General features: G+C 36.2%; 1 protein-coding gene across 2 annotated transcripts; it reads left to right on the top strand.

Moving 5' to 3' along the window:
* Positions 1-8,208: 8,208 nt before the first annotated feature.
* LOC128202983 (sodium/myo-inositol cotransporter-like) lies at positions 8,209-24,008 on the top strand. 2 transcript variants are annotated; one of them, XM_052904199.1, is made up of 16 exons: positions 8,215-8,740; positions 10,099-10,170; positions 10,368-10,472; positions 11,339-11,398; positions 11,976-12,080; positions 13,547-13,652; positions 13,874-13,954; positions 14,459-14,577; positions 17,375-17,467; positions 18,245-18,380; positions 19,183-19,290; positions 20,179-20,329; positions 21,209-21,377; positions 22,264-22,482; positions 22,734-22,941; positions 23,523-24,008. In XM_052904199.1, exons 1-16 carry the CDS (start codon positions 8,609-8,611, stop codon positions 23,744-23,746), a joined length of 2,088 nt encoding a protein of 695 aa, XP_052760159.1. In that variant the 5' UTR covers positions 8,215-8,608; the 3' UTR covers positions 23,747-24,008. The 2 variants fall into 2 exon arrangements, with proteins under 2 accessions (XP_052760160.1, XP_052760159.1); XM_052904200.1 differs by lacking the exon at positions 23,523-24,008 and having other exon boundaries at positions 8,209-8,740; positions 22,632-22,745.
* The last annotated feature ends 926 nt before the right edge of the window (positions 24,009-24,934 follow it).

The following is a 24,934-nucleotide window of genomic DNA, read 5'->3' as shown; positions in this document are numbered from 1 at the left end:
TGTTTCCTGGATACTGACATATTGTTTCCTGGATACTGACATATTGTTTTCGGATACTGACGTATTGTTTCCTGGATAATGACATAATGTTCCTGGGATACTGACATATTGTGTCCTGGATACTGACATATTGTTTCCTGGATACTGACATATTGTTTCTTGGATACTGCCATCTTGTTTCTCGGATACTGACATATTGTTTCCTGGATAATGACATAATGTTTCTGGGATACTGACATATTGTTTCTCGGATACTGACATATTGTGTCCTGGATACTGATATAATGTTTCTGGGATACTGACATATTGTTTCTCGGATACTGACATATTGTTTCCTGGATAATGACATAATGTTTCTGGGATACTGACATATTGTTTCTCGGATACTGACATATTGTGTCCTGGATACTGATATAATGTTTCTGGGATACTGACATCTTGTTTCTGGGATACTGACATATTGTTTCCTGGATAATGACATAATGTTTCTGGGATACTGACATATTGTTTCTCGGATACTGACATATTGTTTCCTGGATAATGACATAATGTTTCTGGGATACTGACATATTGTTTCTCGGATACTGATATAATGTTTCTGGGATACTGACATCTTGTTTCTGGGATACTGACATCTTGTTTCTCGGATACTGACATATTGTGTCCTGGATACTGATATAATGTTTCTGGGATACTGACATCTTGTTTCTGGGATACTGACATCTTGTTTCTCGGATACTGACATATTGTGTCCTGGATACTGATATAATGTTTCTGGGATAATGACATAATGTTTCTGGGATACTGCCATATTGTTTCTCGGATACTGACATATTGTTTCCTGGATACTGACATATTGTTTCTCGGATACTGACATATTGTGTCCTGGATACTGATATAATGTTTCTGGGATAATGACATAATGTTTCTGGGATACTGACATCTTGTTTCTCGGATACTGACATATTGTGTCCTGGATACTGATATAATGTTTCTGGGATACTGACATCTTGTTTCTGGGATACTGACATCTTGTTTCTCGGATACTGACATATTGTGTCCTGGATACTGATATAATGTTTCTGGGATACTGCCATCTTGTTTCTCGGATACTGACATATTGTGTCCTGGATACTGATATATTGTTTCCTGGATACTGACATAATGTTTCTGGGATACTGACATAATGTTTCCTGGATACTGACATAATGTTTCCTGGATACTGACATAATGTTTCTGGGATACTGACATAATGTTTCTGGGATACTGACATATTGTGTCCTGGATACTGATATATTGTTTCCTGGGTACTAACATATTGTTTCTCGGATACTGACATATTGTTTCCAACATCTCATCTCGGAAACCATTGCTTTACTAAAAAGTCTACAAGAATCTGTCAGTCGTTTAGAAACTAATTTGGAATATCATATTACCCAGACAGAAGAGAGATTCGCTCAACTACGGGATGAAATGTTCAGCGTCAAAAGACAAAATAAAACAAACTCTGATTTTACTGACCGTCACCTTGAAGATGTAGAATCGAGTACTATGCAGTTGAAATCGTCTTGTGAAAAAATGAACGAATCCAATGCTAAGAAATTGCAAGCGATATCCGACGCAGTTTAACAACTAAATGAAACATTAAAATCGCAGAGTAAACCAGTTTCTACAAAAATAACATCACAGAAAACAGCTTTTGAAATCGATGTGAGACCGATGGAGCACAAAACAAAAACACTGGTGATTGGCGATTCAATCCTCAAATGTATGACATTTCGGTGTCTGCATCCAAAAGTTGAACTTGACGTAAATATAGGCAAGAAGTTATCACACATTTGTTCTAAGTTAAATGTTTCAAGCAATGAAGAGTGGCGCACTATTATAATCTACGCCGGCGGGAATGATGCTGCTGCCAGGGCTCCACTGGATAAAATCTATGGAGATATCAAGAAAACCGTTGAACATTTGCGCCAGTGTGAATGTAAAGTTTATGTTTGCACTGTGTGTCCACGACGGGATGCAAATGTATCTCCGATAAACGAATTGGTACAGCGTGTGTGTGAAGAGACCGGTGCTGAGGTATTGGATATATGTAGCTCCTTCGTCTACCGAAATGGCAACGTGGTCCAACATCTCTTCCATAGTGATGGTATCCACATTAATGACCAAGGTGAAACAAGGATATTTCAATGTATTAATCGCCGTGTAAAAATTGCAGACACGAGGGATTCTCCAACACCGTCAATGCAAGGTGACAACATTGCCGAAAGGAGCAGTTACCAAAATTTGCGGCACGAAAAACAAACTGGCCACTTCACCGCAAACGCTAACATTAGACATCCGGTAGGACAGTTTACCAGAATGAATCGGTACACCGGATGGTATAGTAATGAACGACATGAGACCGGACGAAACGAGATAACCGGAAGAAATGGTTATTCTTATCCTATGCGACATCCTTATCAGAGACATCCGCAACAAAACATTGAAAGGAATCACTGTACAGGAAGCGCCTACCGAAAATATTCGGCGCGAAAGTTGACGGGCAGGTATCACCCCACCGGAAGCTCCTGGCCATAACTTCCGGCGCGACAAGACTACGGAAGGAATGATTTTACCGGAAGTTCCGGGTACGAACATCCGGCGCGACAGGATAGTGCAATGAATCACTCTCCCGGGTATCAACATCCTGGCCGAAATGACACTGGAAGAGATTTGCTCAGCGAAAGCGGTTGGTATGTGCAGCCAGAGCGACAGCGAACCGGAAGGAACGAGTTGACCGGAAGGACTGGCTATGGACTTCCGGAACAACGATATGAGCACGGGAAATCTCATCCATATAGACAGTCCTCTTATAAAGGTGTTATGCACGGACATAGTTACAACAAGACTAGAGTCTTTTGTACGAACTGCAATATGTATATCATGCAACAGAAGCATGTCGACGACGTTTCTATTATGGATTTACTGACAGTCACACAATCAATTTTGCTAGCAAGAACAGGTTTGAAAATTTGCTTAATATTTGTTCAGAGTGTAATTTTTATAATTGTGCATGTGTTAGACATAATATTTCTGCTAAAAGCAACAACCTAAAATGCAACCACAAGTATAGCACTTATGAAACAATTTCAAGACAAGTATTTATAAATGAACACGATGACACCTTTCCTTTTCGTTGCAAAGGTTTACACGTTGCGTGCTTGAATATCCAACATTTCTTGCCAAAGTTTGATGACAGAATATCAGACAAAATTATAAACGTTCCTGGTTATATTTTTGAACGTAAAGATAGAAAAACTAAAAAGGGCGGTAGAATATTGGTGTACATTAGAGAAAATATACCATTTATTCGCAGAAAAGAACTTGAGTCTGAACACATTGAAGCAATGTGGATTGAAGTATCTTTTTGCAATACCAAACCATTTCTAATGTGTTTCATTTATCGACCACCTGATAGTAAGTCAGAATGGATTAATATGTTCAATAATCAGTTAAAGAATGTTGAGGACTTAAATTTAGAGTATCATATCGTCGGAGATATTAATATAAATTATAATGCCGAATGTAAGACATTTAAAATTACTGCATGGCAGGATTGTATTATGAAATACGGATTAAATCAGCTTATAGATGTTCCTACAAGAGTATCAGAGAAAACATCTTCTATTATAGATCATGTATATACGAACTCAGTGGATCGAGTATGTGAAGCATTCGTATCAAATTTAAGTATAAGTGACCACTTTCCAGTTTGTTTCACAAGAGCTGCCCGTTTACAAAAGATTTCAGAAAACACGCATCGACATCATACATCAAAATATAGGTCGTTCAGAAACTTTAATGAAATTTCCTTCTGCATTGATCTTAACAAGGTAAATATAAATGAGGTTGAATAAATTCAAGACCCTAATGAAGCCATGGAAGTTTTATATAAGCGACTGAATGAGGTGTTGTCGCACCATGCGCCACTGAAAGAAAAACAAATAAAATTTGAAACACAACCAGCCTGGTTCACTGACGAAATAAGGTTGGCTATAAAAGAAAGAAATCGATTCAAAAAGCGTCAACATTGGTCGGAATATAGACTTTCAAGAAATAAAGTTACTCGATTAGTACGGCAAACCAAGAAAGATTATTACAATAAAGCTGTTAAAAACTGTAAAGATTCTAGGGTGTTATGGAAGAACCTCAGAGACTTGAATGATAATAATAATGACACTACAAACAATAATAGTATAATATTACCACAATACCTTCATTCAAACGGAATAAATGTTGTTGGCGATGCATAAATATTAGACGTGTTCAATAAGCATTTTACTGAAATATCCGATGGTATCAGTAAATCAGTGTTCGATGAAACACATTTTTCAAAACTTGGTACTAAATTAAATAGTTTGCTAAAGGGTCAGTACTTTGATATATCTTACATCACCCCATTAGGGGTAAAAATGTATATTGATAAGCTTAATACGGCGAAAGCTACAGGATTAGATGGAATAGGGCCTAATATCCTAAAACAATGTGGTGATTGTATTATTATACCTCTAACGTCCATTATAAATAATAGCATACGGCTAGGAATATTCCCAGACTCATTTAAAGAGGCTAAGGTTTTGCCTATATATAAATCTTCTGGTCGCAATGATCCAAATAATTAAAGACCAATTTCCTTCCTTCCAACACTGTCAAAGGTGTTTGAACGGCACATGGCAGATCAAATCAAAACATTTTTAAAAAATACGAATATCATACATGAATTTCAATCTGGGTTTCGAGAAAATCATTCTTGTCACACAGCGTTGATAAGAATAATTGATGATTGGATTGATGGAATTGACAATGGAAACTATGTAGGTGCTCTCTTCCTTGATTGACGAAAGACTTTTGATCTAGTAGATCACCAAATACTTTTACATAAATTGAAATTATACAATTTCAGTGATAATACCGTTCAACTGATAACTTCGTATTTGAAAGATAGACACCAAATTGTAAAGTTTGGGGGTTCCCAATCTTCACGAAGATGTATAAGGTCTGGAGTTCCTCAAGGATCCATTCTTAGACCTATTCTTTTTCTTATATATATTAATGACATAACCTTTGAAATAGAAAATTCCTTGATAGACTTATATGCTGATGATACTACACTATATGCAAAAAGTTCAAATACGCAGGAAATTGAACGTACGTTGCAAATAAGTTTAGACATAATATCGGAGTGGTGCAAAATAAACAACATGGCAATACATCCATTGAAAACGAATTGCATGTTGCTGGGTTCAAATGCAAAGTTAAGAAATGCATGTGCACTCAAATTATTCGTAGACAAAGTACTTATTGAAAATGTAACTTAGAAGAAATTGCTTGGAATTGTTATTGATTCATCATTGTCATGGAACCTGCAAGTTGACTTTGTCTGCAAGAAAGTAACTGCAAAGATAGCTCTTTTAAAAAGACTTAATTACTTTTTAACGGATCAAATGAGACATTTGTTTTATAAATCGTATATACTTCCTATGTTTGACTATTGTTGTAGTGTTTGGGGGAAAAGCAAGCAAACGCATATGAAACGAAAATCATGCTTCAAAAAAGAGCTGCTAAAATTATTCTCTTTAAGCCTATTAGAACGCCATCGCATGAATTATTTAAACAATTAGAATGGCTTCAATTTGAATACCGTTGCAAATATCAAACGGCTGTTATGGTATATAAATATATTAACAATCTTACACCCAGTTATATAAGAGACATTATAAAGTTATCAAACAATGCAAGATATGGATTACGATCTTCTACGCGACAAGACATTGCCCACATTCGACATAAAACTCAATACAAGAAACACTCGTTTGCATGCAACAGTGGGAAAGTTTGGAACTCTTTACCAGAAGGAAAACGTAAATCGAACACGGAAAAGACATTTAAAGCCTGCTGCAAGAAGTTCTTTTTACATCATCAATTGCAAAAACCGTTGTAAGAATTGTACGCATAATTCCATGACTTTTGTTTTTACATTATATATATCTCGAGTAAGGTGTAATACATGTGTGACTGCCCTACTTACTCAGTTATTTTATATATATATAAATATATATATATATATATATATATATATATATATATATATATATATATATATATATATATATATATATATATATATATATATTGTTTATAATATGATGCCTTTGTCTTAATGTGTTACCTTCTTTAAATAAAGTTATTATTATTATTATTATTATTATTATTATTATTATTATTATTGTTTCTCGGATACTGACATATTGTTTCCTGGATACTGACATATTGTTTTCTAGATACTGACATATTGTTTCCTGGATACTGACATATTGTTTCTCGGATACTGACATATTGTTTCCTGGATAATGACATATTGTGTCCTGGATACTGACATATTGTTTCCTGGGTAATGACATATTGTTTCTCGGATACTGACATCTTGTTTCTCGGATACTGACATATTGTTTCCTGGATAATGACATAATGTTTCTGGGATACTGACATATTGTGTCCTGGATACTGATATATTGTTTCCTGGATACTGACATATTGTTTCCTGGATACTGACATATTTTTTCTCTGATACTGACATATTGTTTCCTGGAGACTGATATATTGTTTCTCGGATACTGATATATTGTTTCCTGGATACTGACATAGTGTTTCATGACTACTGATATATTTTTTTCCTGGATACTGATATATTGTTTCCTGAATACTGACGTATTGTTTCCGGGTTCTGATATATTGTTTCCTGGATACTGACGTATTGTTTCCTGAATACTGACATATTGTTTCCTGGATACTGACGTATTGTTTCCGGGTTCTGATATATTGTTTCTTGGATACTGACGTATTGTTTCCTGGATACTGACATATTGTTTCCTGACTACTGACATATTGTTTCCTGAGTACTGACATATTATTTCTTGGATACTGACGTATTGTTTCCTGACTACTGACATATTGTTTCCTGAGTACTGACATATTGTTTCCTGACTACTGACATATTGTTTCCTGAGTACTGACATATTGTTTCTCGGCAACTGACATATTGTTTCCTGGATACTGAATTATTGTTTCCAGGATACTGACATATTTCTCCTGGATTCTGACTTATTGTTTTTCTGGATATTGACTTATTGTTTCTCGGACATTGAAATAAACAAGTAAACTTGAAACTTTTGGGTGCGCCCTTCTTAATCCGTTAGTGGTGCTGGGAAAGAATAGAGTGTGATAGGAAAAGTGACGCTGTCGTGCGCATTTATGCATAGATACGATTATTTTCTACATATAAAGTTGCCACAAAATCCGTCTAAAAGCTGTTACGAACGTGTTTTCAATTATTTGAAACTAGAAACTGTTGAGTGCTCCCATACATTTACTTTCACATATATATCGTTCTTTACCTGACTTCGTACAAACAATTAAATACAACAGAACCACGCAACTGACACTACGATAAATTTTCTAGTACATTTTAAAGCAAAAGTTGTTCTCAATGGGGCATTTCATTTGCCAAAAAAAGCTAAAAAACATGATTTTGATTAAAATGCAATACATTGTTGTAAAATGTCATAACAGTAGCATATCCTGAAAGTTAAAGACTTTACGTGTTAAATAATTTAAAATGCAGACTGGATTTAAAATGGAAAATTCCCTTTACAATTGACTTTCAAGTTTTACTGTTAAATCCATATGAAGCGTAATTATAGTGTATACATATCAGCCAATTTTGATAACAATTAAATATAAAACACTGTTCTATCACTAGAAAGCCTTGGTTCTACGGTATGTGAAAAAACGATTTATGGTATTTTTGAAGCTATGCATTGTGTACATAACGTTTATGTTTTTACTGGTATCACCTATCTATCTGATGATATATATATCATTAATGCAAGCGATCGTCTTAAGCAAATATTTAAATGGAGTTCGTTAAGTTATTCAGGGTTGGGTTTCTGTGTTAACTAAATATCACGCACTTTAACCTATCTGAAAAATGCTAATTGTGTCTTTGTATTAAAGAACTGTTTGTTTTATTCGTATTTGAATTCGGATAGAATATGTTTATTTTGTGAGTGTAAAATATAACGTACAGTCCTTAGTAAATATACTTGACACCAACTGTATATAACCGTGCCGTTTACAATGTAAACTACTTTAAACACTTCTTCAAGATGGGCGACCTTCAACAACGATTCATGTTTAATGTTGAATAGCGACCGTGAACATTGATTCTAAATGAATTACTGATGCGTTAAACCGGAGTTATCAAACAACGTTGCACACTACTCATTTGAACAAGTTTACCTGAAAACATGTATCGTGGGATTTTAAATGAATAAATTTGTAACCTACTTTATCTTAAATTTGTGAAATTGATGCATGTCAAAAACGCGTAAAAGTGCAATTTAAATCGGACTTAATTAACTTGATAGAGTGCAGATAAATATCTCGAAAGTCTTACTATGAATTCAGTATATTAGCAAAACGTAGCATCAGGGAAAACACTAGGATTATAATTGCCTGCAAAAATATCGTGCGTCCACAACATCGGTGACGTCACTGTCTGACCATGGCTACGTCAGACGAACGCTTGGCCCTGTTTAAACAGGAATATCCGATACATGATGACGTCGTAATGACCACCGCCGACTTTGGTGTTGTTGTTGCCTACTTCATCATCATCATCGCTATTGGTGTAGTGGTAAGTATGTGGTTTAAAAGCGTACGACTTAAGTGAATTCACTAGCGGATTAAGAGGGGGGGCGTACCCGGCGCGCGCCCCCTCTAAAATCGTCCAAGTTTACTTTTCAGTTCAATATAAGAGAGAAAAGGTAATATGATATGCTCAAAATGCACCATGTTTGGCTTCAGTTGTTGCAATTGTCTTGATGCAGTAGCCCCAAACCCACATGCAAATAGTTTATGCCATGTTTTTTTTCGGTTCTTATGGAGGGGCGCATGTCAAAAGGTTGCGTCCCTAAGTTACGCCCCCCTCTAACATCAATCCCTGGATTCGCCCCTGGATTCGACTTACAATATGTTATGATAAAGCTTACTAGTGCAAACATTTTATAAGATATTTTTTGTAGATATTATTATTTTAAACCACAACATACAATTACAAAAATATATTCATACAAAGATTCTTGATTTCTTATTCAGAAGGGCATTCATCAAAATTTAGGGGACACGCGTAAAAGCGTTTTTTAGGGAATACTTCTCCGACTCCTGAACTATAAGTTTTTTTATTGCATACCCTTCAAACAAAACACATGATCAGAGTTTCCCAATTTAAAACGAAAGTTGGAAATCCCTTTAGTCTCTAAGGTCATTGGCTATGGCTGTCACGTGATCCAAATGTGTCATTTCATTTGACTAAAAACAAGCATATAACGCTACGGATATCACGTGACAGTACACTATATTGTGTAAAAGCCCCTTTATCCAAGTTTGAGGTTGGACATGACTTTTCACATGTCTCTAAAATCATAAATCCGTACAAAGTACACCCATTTTTACAAGGTAAAACAAATTGCATTTTATAAAAGAACTTTCCTTTAAAAAAACAATTCAACATCTCTTCATTTGACTGCTATTTGAAAAAATAGCTTGATTTCATGTTTGTATCGGAAATCATATTCAACCGTATTGCATGTTGGAAGACGCCATGTTTGAACCATATCGAATCGTAGTACCGCACTCGACATTCAATATTGAACTGCAATATGATTTTCAGAATACCATTTCATCGTAAAAGGAATATCAGAGAAAAAATATTTTCCCCGAAATTTGTCCATTAAGTTTTCACCCGATATGTTTATACATGTTTTAGATTGCTGGCTATTATAGAGACATTTGCGCTCTAACTATGAAAGTTATTATTTTATTTTGCTTTAATTAACAATTATTGAACAAAAATACAATGATATAGTAAAGCTAAAATAAGGTCTGTGACGTCATGGCTAAAATATGAGCCTAGCTGAAATGCTTGACTTATAGACGAAGTAGTCTTTAACACAATGTATTAGCTCAAATTAAATCATAGGAACTACTTTTCAGGCGATGTGTTGCTCGAACCGAAGCACAATCGGTGGATTCTTCCTCGCCGGCCGCTCAATGGTTTTCTTTCCGGTAATTAGCCTCATTATTTCATCATGTGTTGTTTGTTTTGTCGTTCATGTATCCTAGGTACGATAAATAGTTTTCATTTATATCTATAGAACAGACCTTCACATAATTGGACGGTTACATACACTTATTTATTAAAGTGCCACAATCCTAAAAGTATTACGTTTCATGATAAATAAACAGAAATATAATCCATCCAGATCGGGGCCTCTTTGTTCGTGAGCAACATTGGTACAGAACATTTTATCGGTCTGTCGGGATCCGGCGCAGCGTCGGGCATCGGAGTTGGAGCCTGGGAATTCAACGTATGTATATGTATGGGTATTATATATGCCATGTTCCCAGATATTTGTACTACCATGCTATAATAGAATAATGTTTTGAATAAAATACACTAACAAAATAAATATTCTTGCGGTAGGGAAGTAAAACGGGGGTCCCGTTTGACAATGATATACGTTGGCGCAAGTTATAGAATCAGAGTAGCTCTATCCAGCAGCCATGCGTTCAGTAAACGTTAGCTGTGTGGTTCCCCGCTTGTAGTGGATGCCCTCTGTTGCAACAGGGATACACAACAAAACAGTTTGTTTACGTTAGGTAACGTTTACTGAACGTCTGACAGGGTTACATTCTGCCTGTGTATTTTGGCCCATTCAAGACAAGTACTTCCACACGGCCCGACGCATGTCCCGATGGCTTCGTAAAATAAAAGTACCCCTACACCATCTCCCATCGAGAAGTATTTTGCTACTGATGACTCCAGCCAAGACGAACCGCGTCCAACAAACACCTTACCAGTACAAAATGTACCATGGTCTGGTATTGTATTCAATATACAACTCAAGTCAATCTTATGGTCAGACATAATTGACTTCATTCACTGGATAGGTCTGTTATAAATATGTATCGAGCAATCCGATTAGCTACATCGTTCTTAGATCCAAAAAAAACAAAAACAACAAGTATTGAATACCACCCAAGTTGTTAAATTAGTTTAAGATTTCATGTAAACTTATTCATACTGTTCTACTCTTTTTAACATAAATAACATACTTTGCACCACAATTATCAGTATGTTTCGAACACGTGTTTAAATGTTTTTGAGACATATTAATGGATGTTGGCTTATTTATTGCTTCGTGTTATTAAAATTCGTTTTCCTTCTTTTCAGGCAATCCTGCTTCTGCAGCTTCTTGGTTGGGTATTTATACCCGTGTACATAGCATGTGGGGTAAATATGGGACTTATTTGAGGTTTCAAAATCATTAACAATTATACTTCAGGTCATTAAACTGTCATAGAATAGTACCTCAGTTTGCAAAATTTGCTGCACGAAGTTTATATCGGATGAGTGGCAGTAGGAGGACATTTTAACACCCACTTTGAAATTCTTAATGATTAAACCTAGTATTTAATGAATGCCTTTCTGCGATTTGATTGGCGTTTATTGTCAGTTGTATTCTGAATCACGTCATATGTCGCGTGGAATATCTGATGGACTTTGATCTGTGTGCCTTTCAACATACTTGAAGCTGGGCTTGTCCCTGTAGTGGCCATTTCCTAATTCATACAGGTTGTTTTTAACCGACATCGTCAAGTATGCTATCAGTTACATGTGCATATTTTGACATAGCAATACTTAATACTTGAATGATTTCTTGTTAGTTTTCCATATGTTACTCTATTACTGTTAAGCACAGAAAACCAAGTCTGTTTGAAAAGCTTTTTTCATTAGCTAACTCGTAGTTCAAAAATTACATTTAAAAGGCCGGTCAATTTTACCTGTTATTTCGTGTGTTTTTTTCCAGACATATACTATGCCAGAGTACCTGACCAAGCGGTTTGGAGGAGAACGGCTCCGGGTCTACTTCGCTGTGCTTTCCCTCATTCTGTACATCTTTACCAAGTGCTCAGTACGTATATGTTCCCACGTACTGTACATATTGACCAAGCTCTTAGTTCGTTTCAATTCCCTTAGCCTATAAATCTCTTTTTATCATTATCACGTGCTAATTTGGCAATTTTCCCTTCGACATGTACGTATTTTCCAAGTGCTCAGAACGTTTCGAATCCTATACTATGACAACGTGTGTTTTCAGAGTGACCTAGTTACTAAGCTCTGTTCATTTAGCAATTTTGCAAACGTTGCAATAGCACATGTGTTTGTGTATGTATGTGATTGCAGAGTGACCTAGTTACTAAGCGTGGTTCATTTAGCAATCGTTGTGATAGCTCCTGTGTTTGTGTATTTATGTGATTGCAGCGTGATCTAGTAACTAAGCGTGGTTCATTTAGTAATCGTTGTGATAGCTCCTGTGTTTGTGTATTTATGTGATTGCAGCGTGACCTAGTAACTAAGCGTGGTTCATTTAGCAATCGTTGTGATAGCTCCTGTGTTTGTGTAATTATGTGATTGCAGCTTGACCTAGTTACTAAGCGTGGTTCATTTAGCAATCGTTGCGATAGCCCCTGTGTTTATGTATCCTTTTTCTTACACGGTGACCTAGTTACTGAGCGCTTTTCATTAAGCAATTAGTGCGATTGGATTTGTATTTGTATCTCATTGTGCTCGAAGGGTGACCTAGTTATTGAGGCCTGTTAATTAAGTAATCACTGCAAGCGAATCTACATCTGTTTATTGCATGGCGACCTATTTACCGCACCTTGTTAATTTAGCAATCCCTGCGATTGAGTCCGGAATATCTGTATTTCTTTATCTTTGTCATTGCAGGGTGACCTATTTACAGGGGCGTTGTTTATTCAACAATCATTGCGATGGAATCTGTATTTGTGTATCATTGTGCTTGCAGGGTGACCTAGTTACTGAGCGCTGTTCATTTAGCAATCAGTGCGATTGAATCTTAACTTGTGTATCCATGTGGTTGCAGCATGACCTAGTTACGGAGCACTATTCATTTAGCAAACGTTGCGAAAGCACCTGTGTTTGTGTATCCATGTGGTTGCAGCGTGACCTAGTTACGGAGCGCTGTTCATTTAGAAATCGTTGCGAAAGCACCTGTGTTTGTGTATCCATGTGGTTACAGCGGACCTAGCTCCGGAGCCTTGCTCATTTATCAATTGTTGCGATAGAACTTGTGTTTGTGTAACCTTGTGCATCTGGGTGACCTAGTTGCGGAGCCCTGTTAATTAAGTTATCATTGCGATGGAATGTGCATTTGTGTATCGTAGGGTAATCTTTAAATTGGGGTCCTGTTCATTCAGCAATCACTGCGATGGAATCTGATTTTCTGTATTTCTCTATTCCTCTATCTTTGTCAATGCTGTGTGACCTTTTTACTAGGGCATTGTCCATTCAGCAATCCCTACGATGGAATCTAAATAATAGTATTTCTGTATTTCTCTATCTTTGTCATTGCAGGGAGACCTATTTACCGGGGCCCTGTTCATTCAACAATCATTGCGATGGAATCTGTATTTGTGTATCCTTGTGCTTGTAGTCATCACTGGCATTCTCACCATGACAGGTAATGCAACCATTATTGTACATGTAACAAATAAATAACTAGTGTTTTGGTAATAGCTTGGTGTTTAAAACAAAACGATTTTTTTGTTTAATAACAAACATGTTAATCAAAGTGAACATTTTTATTTGATATTTCTCTAAGTCCAACTATATCAATATCTTAGTTCAAGTATTTACCATTGCCATATTCGGCTTTAAGTATAATGTAACAATTATCCACAGGAGGGTTAACGGCGGTGATCTACACAGACACGATGCAATGCGCACTCATGGTGGGAGGAGGACTGTGGCTGATGGTGGAAAGTACGTACACGTACACACTATGGTTGCGAAATTTGGTATAGAGGTTTAACGTGTGTATGCGCACAGACTGGTCCTACTGTGTAATTATAAAATATTTCGGCGTAATTTCAACGTTGCTGACTGTAAAGGCCATCTAACCCTTGTGATTGCCTACTTTTATCCACTAGCTATTTTAAGGTGACAACTCAGAAATTGTCTAGCTGGATATGGATAGTTTGAATAAACACATAATGTATACCGTTTCCTATGAGGGATCGGGGACCTGTCCTCGGATTCGTTTTGAACTAGGAAATTGGAGAAGCATTTTGTCCTATATTTCCCACCGGTAAATATACTTATAAATACATCGATTTTCTTCAGAACCTCAGATTCATATTTGTCGCATTTATTTGAGTTTATTTGTTTTAAAATAAGGTGAGCGTTTTAACAGTTCTCATGTTTTTGTTTAAGTTAATGGTACATGATATATTATAGTATATTATAACCAATTGACACCATTTTAAGGTTTCAAAAGGATCGGGGGATATGACGGACTTGTACGGAAATACCCGAATGCGACGACAAAAGCAGTTTATCGGTTGCCGAACGAGACGTGCCACGAGACAGACAAATACTCATTCCAGGTTTACAGTTTATTGATTTTTTTTTGCATACTTCTGACCATGTTTAAGACAGATGGTGTGAACAAAATAAAAATAGATTTATTATTTTTATTAGATAGCGTTTTAATAAGAATATCGCCTATAAGGTCAGAAGTTATGTTGAAAGGTCGATGTTATGTTGCAAGGTCAGATAATGCAAGGTATGATTTTGCAAGGCCAGATTGTGCAAGGTCAGAAGTTATGTTGCAAGGTCAGATGATATGCTGCAAGGTCAGATAATGCAAGATCAGATTTTGTAAGGTCATGCGTTTTTGTTGCCAGGTCGGATGTTCCAAGGTCACATATTGCAAGGTCGTATGTTGCTAGGTCAGAAGGCATTCAATAATATAGATGCTACTGTTGGCACAAATGGTTTGCGTTTCGATGATTTGCTGCATTCAAAAGCGGCGGGAAAAAACACACTCTCGCGCAACATCGTGCCAACGAGAGTGACTTAGTATAAATTATCATAACTGACTTAACAATAGTTGTAAAATATATGATGTTTAAATAAAAACAACTGCCAAAAAGGCTTAAACATATCACTTGACAAAACCGCTAAATCAAATCTGCCCCAAACAACGTTGAAACTGACGTCTAAGATATTTGGTTGAGCCACATTGCGAAAATAGGCGATATTGTGAGTGCAAACGCGCCGCAATTTTCAGAGGCGTCACGAAGTCACCTATTGTCACAATGTGGCTCACCCAAATATCTTAAATGTCAGTTTCATCGTTGTTTTGGGTAGGTCTGGCTGTTGTAGGTTTGGCGGTTTATCAGGTTTCGTCATCGGTTCCACATTGCAATACGAATGTACTTTTTTACTGAAAAAAAGCATTTATTTGTAAAACGTAAAAGTAGGATAATCAAATTGTACCATGTTCGAGAGAGGTTTCTTTGCTTTATTTTAAACATATAATAATATGAGCGTTAAGGCCACTTTTTTTATTAATTGGTTAACGGATTTTTTTTTAAAAATGTTGGATGGGTGGTGCGAAAAAAAAAGGGATTGCATACTCATACTTATTTTTTTACAATACGTGTATTTTTCATGGCATTTGTGGCGAAACCCACAACCAAAAGATCAAAATAACAACAAACAGGAAAGACATGTTCATTGATTAATATGAATGACATTTGAAATGCTTAAGTATGTTTTGATTTCTATGCAACACAATGTCTTCAATGCCTCAATATTATTATGAATATTTATATGTTCAAATGCTCACTTCGTCATACACATATGTTTGGCTTTACAGTCCAATGTTCTCACCTACCAATTTCAAATTTAAATTAATGTAATCATTATATAAGTATTTTATACACTTCCACCTTAAAATAATGTCACATTTAAAGTCAGTATTATTACAAACTTTCAGTCTTAGTGTCATTTTTTGTTGATGTTTTTTAAAGCACATCCTGACTGCAAGAATTTTCCTATTTGCAACACTATTTCCACAAATCGGCCTTACAATAAATATGCCTGTGTCTCCTAATTGATGGGCACTACTTCTTTTCAACAGAAAAAGCACAATGTAGCAAATTTTACTGACTCAATTATTATTTAAATGGAATAAGGAAATGTAAATAATAAAAATGATTTTATATTCAGTAATACACTCTTTGAAGTTAAGATAATTCTCTGCAGCTTTAACAAAATTTAAGTTACCCAAGATTTTGATTACTTGATTAATAGTCTCCATATAATTTGTTTAACAATTACTGCCCCCTCGGACAAACACAGGACAATATATTTAATCAATTACTCTGGTTTATATGTGATTTGTTACCATTGATACAGATGTATCAGCCTTGATGTCAGCTTTTACCAAAAAAAAAAATCGTTTAAATGTTGAAAATGAGATAATTTTTTTTGTATGATCTCAGCTCATTGAGACCGCCACTTGAAAACAATTTTTAAAAATGCATCCCTATAGTGCAATGGAACAGGCAACAGGTTTTACATCATTTCACTTGCGCAGATTTTTTTTTTACTTTTTTCAATATTTTAAAATAAAAAAATAATAAAAAAAACAACATATTTTTTTCTATGTTTCTTTTTTTTTGGGGGGGGGGGAGTTTTCGAAATAAATGGGCGGTGAATCCGTTAACCAATTTATTAAAAAAAATGGCCTCACAATCAAGCGGTGTTTAAGCTTGTTTTATATATCGGGCCGATAAAATACAACGATATACTCTTTATATAATATACACACGATAATACTGATGTTAATGCTTACAGATGGTACAAAACAGTTACTTCACCCACTGCCCACGTGTTTGAAATTATTCGCTGGCTCGATGCGCTCGTGCAGAATTTCAAACACTGGTGTGCGAATACAGTATCTATTGCAAAACATTCGGAACCCCTCGGCCATTTTTATCGAAAACAACCTCGGATGAATTTGGACGGTTTACATACTCAAAAAGCGGTACGTTTAAGTCCGCTGCAAGTAGATAGCGTACTAATTTTATTTAGCAGTTAAACTTTATGACTTAATTCTTGGGAATCTTAATTATGTTTGCTATAATACACTTCACTGACAATAAATTTAAACTTCAATAAATACAACTCTAAAACACTACATTTAATTAATGATATAATTAAAAAAAATAACGAACTACTTCAACTGATTAACCGGCATACATCCGAGGTTGTTTTCGATAAAAATGGCCGAGGAGCTCCGAGTGTTTTGCACAACTCACAGAGTATAAAAGAAGTGTGAGATGCTCCAAAAGAACCAATTCATTTCAAGATGTGTTGAGATACTGTTTACAGATGTTACGAGGTGTGGATGACGATTACATGCCGTGGCTTGGTTTCCTGCTCGGCCAGACGCCGGGATCCATCTGGTACTGGTGTGCGGACCAGGTGAGCCATTAAAATGAAGACCTAAAACAAAGATAACTTTTGTTTTACTACACCATTTTAAATGAAACAAAGGGCAGTCTATACCGCTTAAAGGGACGGTTCACCGTATAAAAAACAGCGAAAAAAAGAGAAGAAAATTGTCGAAAACTGACATAAACTTGGTATCGATGTGTACAATACATTGGAACTTACTAACTGAAGTACCACATAGATAACAATTAATTTATTTTCGCAGTTTTTTCGTATTTTCCATTAAAAAATATTATTAGGTATGTCTACCTAGTATAATTCATTCCTTATGCGTGATTTGCTAGTCGATGTTATCCCGTGATATGACCATGTTAGGTATATAGCTTAAATATTCCAACTGGTTGGAATAAGCCTTCGTAGCACAGTGGATACAGCACGGGACGGTAATTTTTGCGGCATCGGTTCGAACCCGGTCTTCGACTCGATTTATTTTTACATTTTGATATGTTTTATTACAATTCTGATATCAAAGAGTAAAACATTTTATTAAATAATTGTCCTGAGATTCGTTACAGAAAAAAAACTTTTTTTGGTGCCAATCTGGTGTACAGTCCCTTTAAAAAGCCCGCCTTCGTTTTACAACTGAAGTTTGATAAGGTGATTATTTGAAATCAAACACTTCGACAAACCTGTTTTCAAAAAATTATACATATGTACGCCATCAGGTGGAAGTATACTACATATATTGTATTTAATGATGCAAATATTCAAATATACGACTTACCAGTAAATGTTCCGCTACATCAGGTGATAGTTCAACGCCTCCTTGCGGCAAAGTCCCTTTCGCACGCCCAGGGAGCCACGTTGATGGCGGGGTTCATCAAGGTACTACCGTTGTTCATGATGGTGATGCCAGGAATGATCAGTAGAATCTTGTACGCAGGTATGCTGTGCTCGTATTACAGAAACTATTTCACCATTTATCTCAAATTAAACTTAAGTTCTTAAGGTAGAATTTAAATACACAGTTTCCAATGAATATTTAGAAAATTTTTAAAAGAGTTTTTTGTTTTAAATGATTTACATATTTTAGAGACAAACTTTTCTTCCAAAAACAAGTCATTGAAGAAAAACATTTATAAAATATAATATCAACTCTGCAGATCCTCCGCAATACTCTGCAACATGTTACCTACCATTTAAGTCATCCTTCTTTATCGTAATGGCTGTAAATGTTTGGTGCCGAAATACACTTTGATTCGCATAATGCATTGTCCTACAGTGTGCATTGCATAGTAGATGTGTTTCCAGACCGTCCTACTGATAGGGTTGATATTTTATTCCTAGTATGACCAATGAGCACGGTTAAGTAAAATTTTATTATAAGCCTGTATATAACACGTACAAACACCAGGCGTTTTTAGCTTATCATTCCATATAAAGTATTTCAGGATGCACCAAATTATTATTCCTACAAAACAAAAATATATAGATGCACTTTTTTTCACGAACTTCCTGACATACGGAACACCTCAGCCATTTTTCATCGAAAACAACCTGAATGACTGCCTAAATCACGCTCTCTGGAATAAATTCTCGATTAACTCCTAATTTTGTTTAAAGAATTGAAGGAAAGTTAAACCTTGAAACGGTCACTTATTATGAACATCGCAAAAAACAAACATAGCAACTTACCTTGCTGCCATATAAACGTTTTAAAAGTTTGTTTTGTATCAACATTACAGACGAAGTAGCTTGTGTTGATCCTGAAATCTGTAACTACGTTTGTCAGAGCGAGGCAGGTTGCAGCAGCATCGCCTACCCTCGCCTTGTGCTGGGCGTCATGCCGGAAGGTTACTAAGATAGCGTACACAGTGTGTGTATACCACGTGATAAATTACGTCATATATGCTACGGCGGAAGGCATCATTTTGTGTTAAATGAGTTCTTAAAACAAGGATAACTTTTACTCTTTTTTTCTTTTACTACATCATTTTAAATGAAACAAAGGGCGGTCTATGTCGCTTTATGAACCCCGTCTCCGTTTACTTACCTGAAAGTGAAGTTATCTTTGTTTAAAGTCTTCATTCGAAGCTAATTGATGCTTTCCGAGGTAGCATTTATGGCCAAATATATCATCTGGTATACAAACACTGATACAGCGAGTGCTTTTGTCTGTTTATTTTCATTTGTATTTTCGACAACATGATTCGTTTTTAACTCGGTCATGTACTTGACGCATGCGCTTAAATCTAATTACTGCACGTAAACAGTTGTATTATCGGATTGGTCTGCCCTATATCAGCCTTATATATCACCCTTTATAAAAAAAATCGGGATTGACCATGAGCAAATGTTTTGTGGCTTAGATTGACTCAAGTGGTTTTTTTTAAATATTTTCACCTCAACTTCCTTTCGGCAATTGCGGTTATCATCCGATGAATGCAATCTTCGGATATGTTTGTATCCCGAATCACCGCATAACATAAAGCTCGGATTCCACACACATTGACCACCCTAACTGCGTTCATACCCCGATAATGACATCAATCAAGCAATTAGTTCCTTAAATATTTCGAACGTGTGTCTACATCTTGTTTCCTCTTTGTTATGATAAACCGCTATGACCTGTCGAGGCGTCCATTTCAGAATGGTATATTTAACATTGTCCTACTAATTTTTAATTATGGCTTAGAAAGTTTGAGAATAATTTGGGTGTTGATGATGCGGTTTGTTTTCAGGTTTGCGTGGTCTTATGATGGCCGTTATGATAGCTGCTTTGATGAGCGACCTGGACTCCATTTTCAACAGCGCCAGTACTCTCTTTACCGTGGACATTTACACAAAGATCCGCAAATCCTGCTCGCAGCGAGAGCAAATGGTTGTCGGCAGGCATGTATTATTGCTTTGACATTCTCGAACAGTTAAAATAAGCTTGATAAACAAAACTGAAACCATTCAAACGTTGTAAAGACTTAAGCCTTCACTATCTAAAGGTCATACATATTTGTATCAACTTTTAGCTATCTTTTTAATCCTCCTTGCAGGATTTTTTTTCATAAAACTAACATAAGATTGATTGATATCGTTATGTACAGCGCATTGAATCCTGGTCACTGATGTACCACATCGCGCACGAAACATTTGTCTTTCACGTTTTTTGGGGTATTTTTCCAGTTCAAATTAGACTGGGTTTGTCTACCCGGTAATCTGTATATAAATCGACACTCGTCACGTGACTTTCACGTGCTAAATATGCACACAACATGGCTTCCCAAATGGAATAAAGTGCAATGAAGATGAAAACTTTTTTCAAAACAACGATGAAAAAGAGCCCGACAAATAAACATCGGTTTTGAGAAAGTAACACTGCTAAAATGGACAGCGCGTTAGCTAAAATGTTTTTTGATTGGTTAGTGTGTGAAACGATCACGTGAATTGCAAGGTGTTTAGAAAAAAACATTCCGGGCTATTTTCAAATAGGGAAACTCAAGCTGAGACAGCGTGTGAGACGGCATGAGTGTTGCGTATGTTCTTCAAATTATGTCAAATAATGTATTTCTGTCACATTCTAACTCATATTGTCCATTTAAGCCATGTTTTAAGGAAATAATGCATTTACCGAATTTGGGAATTCTGGTCCATTAAAGACTCGATATCAAAGGACAAAATTACATATTAATATTAAATATTAGCTATTGCCTAAATCATTCGACTATCGTTTATGGTATTTGATCTCGTTGTAAGTCTATTACATACCCATTTTCTTAGGTTGTTTATCCTGGTGATGGTTGGCGTGTCTATCGCATGGGTGCCGGTCCTGAAGGAAACTCAGGGAGGTCAAGTGTTTATCTACATACAGGAAATCACCAACTATCTCGCCCCACCCTTTGCAGCCATATTCCTACTGGCAGTTCTGGTACCCAGGGTCAATGAAAAGGTAAACTCAATTTCGTTTCAGCATTTTCTTATGAGCTTCATATGTATTATCAACGAGATAATTTATGACGCCCAGCCCTCGCCCAGCACGAACATCCAGTTTGGTTGTCCAATAACAATTTGTAGCGCAGTTGTTAGCGAACTCGCTTCTCATCAAGGCGTCCCGGACGTGTTCGATTTCCGGCCTGGGTGCATGTGAGTTTTGTTTATTGGTTACCAATCCGGACAAGTGGTTTTTCCTAGGGCACAACACTGGACCAACCCTTTTTTAAGATCGCACAAACAAATGTGATTAATATAACGTTGAAAACATGTTCTACTATCGTTTTAGACGCTTTAACGGACATTCAGATTACTTCTTTATTAATAGCATATTACAATACAATGGGGGTATCTTACACATACTTTCGCTCTTTAGCGTTGGGTTGAAATGTATATGAAAAACTACAGAAACAAGCTCAGAAGCCCAAAGTTAAAACATAAACCCCGTTTAATTGCACAGGGTAAACGCCAAAGACATAGGACACAAAAACAAAATATCACACACAAGAAACATGGAAAAACAGCACAAAACTTCACAAACAACACAGTGCATATATACTATATGAACAAAATCTAGGTGTGTTTATCAAGGATTGTTAGGCATCGCCTTGGAACGACCAGTAAAATGTAAATTTACTGGGGGTCTAAACCAGTTTGCGTGCACAAACCTCGCTCTTATTCCAACAATCCTGAATAAAGAAAAAAAACGTAAAAGATAACTCTTATCAAAGTATGTATTAACTTGAGGAAACTTAATAATAAAACAAATAATATTAATAAACTAATAGGTAAACCAACTCTACCTCGAGCTCTAACTAGCAATCATCTTTGCTCTGTCTTATCAGGGTGCGTTTTGGGGCCTAATGCTGGCGTTTGTCACGGGAGTAACACGCATGATCCTCTCGTTCGTTTACTATGACGCCGGTGGCTGTGGAAAAGAAGATAAGCGGCCCATCATCTTGAAGAACTTCCACTATATGTATTTCTCGCTTTTCATCACCCTTCTCACTGCTGCTACTGCTATTATCGTCAGTCTCTGCACGGAGAAACCAGAACCCAAATATGTATGTATATTTTCATTGTATGCATTATTTTTTAACCTTTTGCCATTGTATTGGAATATATCTGTACACACACAAAAAAAAACGTTTTTTGTGTACGTTTTTTCGTCATGCTTTTATTTTTTTGTTAACTGAACCTCTATTTGTTTCAGTCTTGTTTTGCTTTGGAGCGCTTCAATGCTTTGCCTTTTTCCCTTTTGCTTTTAAGTCGAATCCTTTAAAATTAAATCAAACCCATAATCCGCATTCTGCAGCTAACAAGAACAACCTTCTGGACTCGCAAAGCACCGCTTATACCAAACGAGGACAGCGCCATCGAGCCTTCAGAAAAGGAGACAGACCACAACGGTTTCACCAACCTGGCAATGGTGGGCGATACCAACATGCAGGTCTTTTCGGTGGAGGACAAGAAGGTTTTTAGGGATCCTAACATTGACCGTAAACCAGCTAGGAAAAGAGATGGTAAGCGTATCTAGTGTTTCATGTTTTAAGATATCAACGAGTTATGGAAGACGTGTGAGGATATGGCCATGATTACTAGTCTAAGCCCCCAGTATACTCGAGTTCCAGGGAACTATCTCTCGGACCGTTCCAACGCGGTAATCCCATCATCTAACGGTAAAGCAATTTTGTAAGGGTATGGTTTGTTTGTGGTGTTTGTTTTTGTGAATGTAATGTAAGTTTGTTGTTGGTGTTTGTATACATGGTGTCTTTGTGGTGTAAATATGTTTATGTCTATAGTTTATTGTATTATGGGCCCTTGCCTTTGTGCATTTAAACCTGGATTACATTTGAAATTTCGACTGGGTTTGTCTCCGTATCTCCGTGTTTCCGTGTCTCCGTGTCTCCGTGTTTCCCATTGTATTTTAGGAACATGAATACTAATGTGCATTTAAGTGATTTCATTTGTTAAGCTGGCTTCTTTGTTAGCTTATTTAATGTACAAAACTTATTATGACTATGGTAGTCATTGCTACATATTATTCTTAAAATAAGCTGTATTCTATAATGATGAAATAGTCCATGCGTTTTATTTTTTCTAGTGAAGGAAAGCTGTGGAAATCGGGCGCTCAATTTTGTATGTGGGCTGACGACGGAGGTAGATGAGCAAAAAGAACGACAACTCAAGATACACATGGAGAAAGTTGCCTCCCTTAAGCAGAACAAGTACGCGAAAGTTGGCCTAAACATAGGCCTCGTTATCATCCTTTGCTTGGGCGCCTTCTTGTACTTTTTCTTTTCGTTTTGGAAGTATGAACCAAAATAACATTCTAAAGATAGGCTTGATTCCCTAAACATGCCAATGTTACACTGAAGAATAGTTCTGTGTACATTATAATCCGTATTGTGTGTAGAAGGTCATTATGCTCCATCCATGTGGTTGTTTTGTCCATACCTTCACATTCTTATTGACCATATATCGAAGAAATACTCCCATTTGTTGACTGTACATTAATTTCTTATTGAATTATACATGTAATGACAAAATGATGTACGAGAATATCCGGAATATACATAGTTTTACTAGAGTTGTATATTAAACACATGTAAGCCTAAGCAGAACTGTGTAAATTCACATGTATTTCCGAGACCTTTCCGAACAAACCTCGTTTAGGAAGACATTGTCATTATTGTAAATACTTCGTCTCCTTTTGACATATTTTCTTCGTTATTGAATTACTCGTTCGGTTCATAGCTTGGAAAAAATGACATTTTAACATCAATATCGTCATTATGATAAATGCAACGTTGGATGACAACATTTTGCTTCAAATGAAGACTTTAAAAGAAGAAAACTTTACTATTGATTCACCATATTAAATCAAACATGGAGCAGTCTACGCCGCCTACATAGCCCCACGTTCGGTCTTTTACCAGAGTTTGATTGAGAGTTAAGTTTCTTAAAACACTTCGACAAATCTTTTCCCAAAACAGCCGCCTGATGGAGCACTGTCTAAACATTATTTTGGAAATAGGTTTGTCGAAGTGTTTGAGGAAACCAATCACCTAATCAAACCCCGGTAATAAAACGAAGGCGCGGCTCTTTAAGCGTCACAGACTGCCCTTTGTTTCATTTAAAATAGTTAAGAAAAAGAAAAGTTATTTTTGTTTTAAGTCATCATTCGAAGCAAAATGTTGCCTGCTGACGTAGCATTTATGACGTAACTTATCACATGGTATACACACACTCTGATTGGGAGACAACGAAATGCAATTACATATTTAGAAAATCCATTTGAGGTTGGTTTGACACCCATCACATAATTGCTATTATATATCGGAGTACAATACAAATTGATGCCAAAATAATATGTGCGATATTTAAGCACTTTCTTAATTTATATGTGTATTTTTTGCAACTGAGCTTTTAAAGGGGCTGTACTCCGTATGATAAAATAGCGAAAAAAAAGGAAAATTGTCGAAAACTGACATAAACTTGGCATCAATGTGTACA

The sequence above is a fragment of the Mya arenaria genome, chromosome 9, assembly GCF_026914265.1.
Source record: "Mya arenaria isolate MELC-2E11 chromosome 9, ASM2691426v1".
NCBI lineage: Eukaryota > Metazoa > Mollusca > Bivalvia > Myida > Myidae > Mya > Mya arenaria.
This window is presented reverse-complemented; position numbering and strand designations above follow the sequence as displayed.

Coding starts and splice junctions, on each gene's coding strand:
- LOC128202983 (XM_052904199.1), top strand. CDS start 8,609: ATGGCTACGTCAGACGAACGCTTGGCCCTGTTTAAACAGGAATATCCG. Junction 11,399..11,975: donor CCGTGTACATAGCATGTGGG/GTAAATATGGGA, acceptor GTTTTTTTCCAG/ACATATACTATGCCAGAGTA. Junction 19,291..20,178: donor GCTGGGCGTCATGCCGGAAG/GTTACTAAGATA, acceptor GTTTGTTTTCAG/GTTTGCGTGGTCTTATGATG.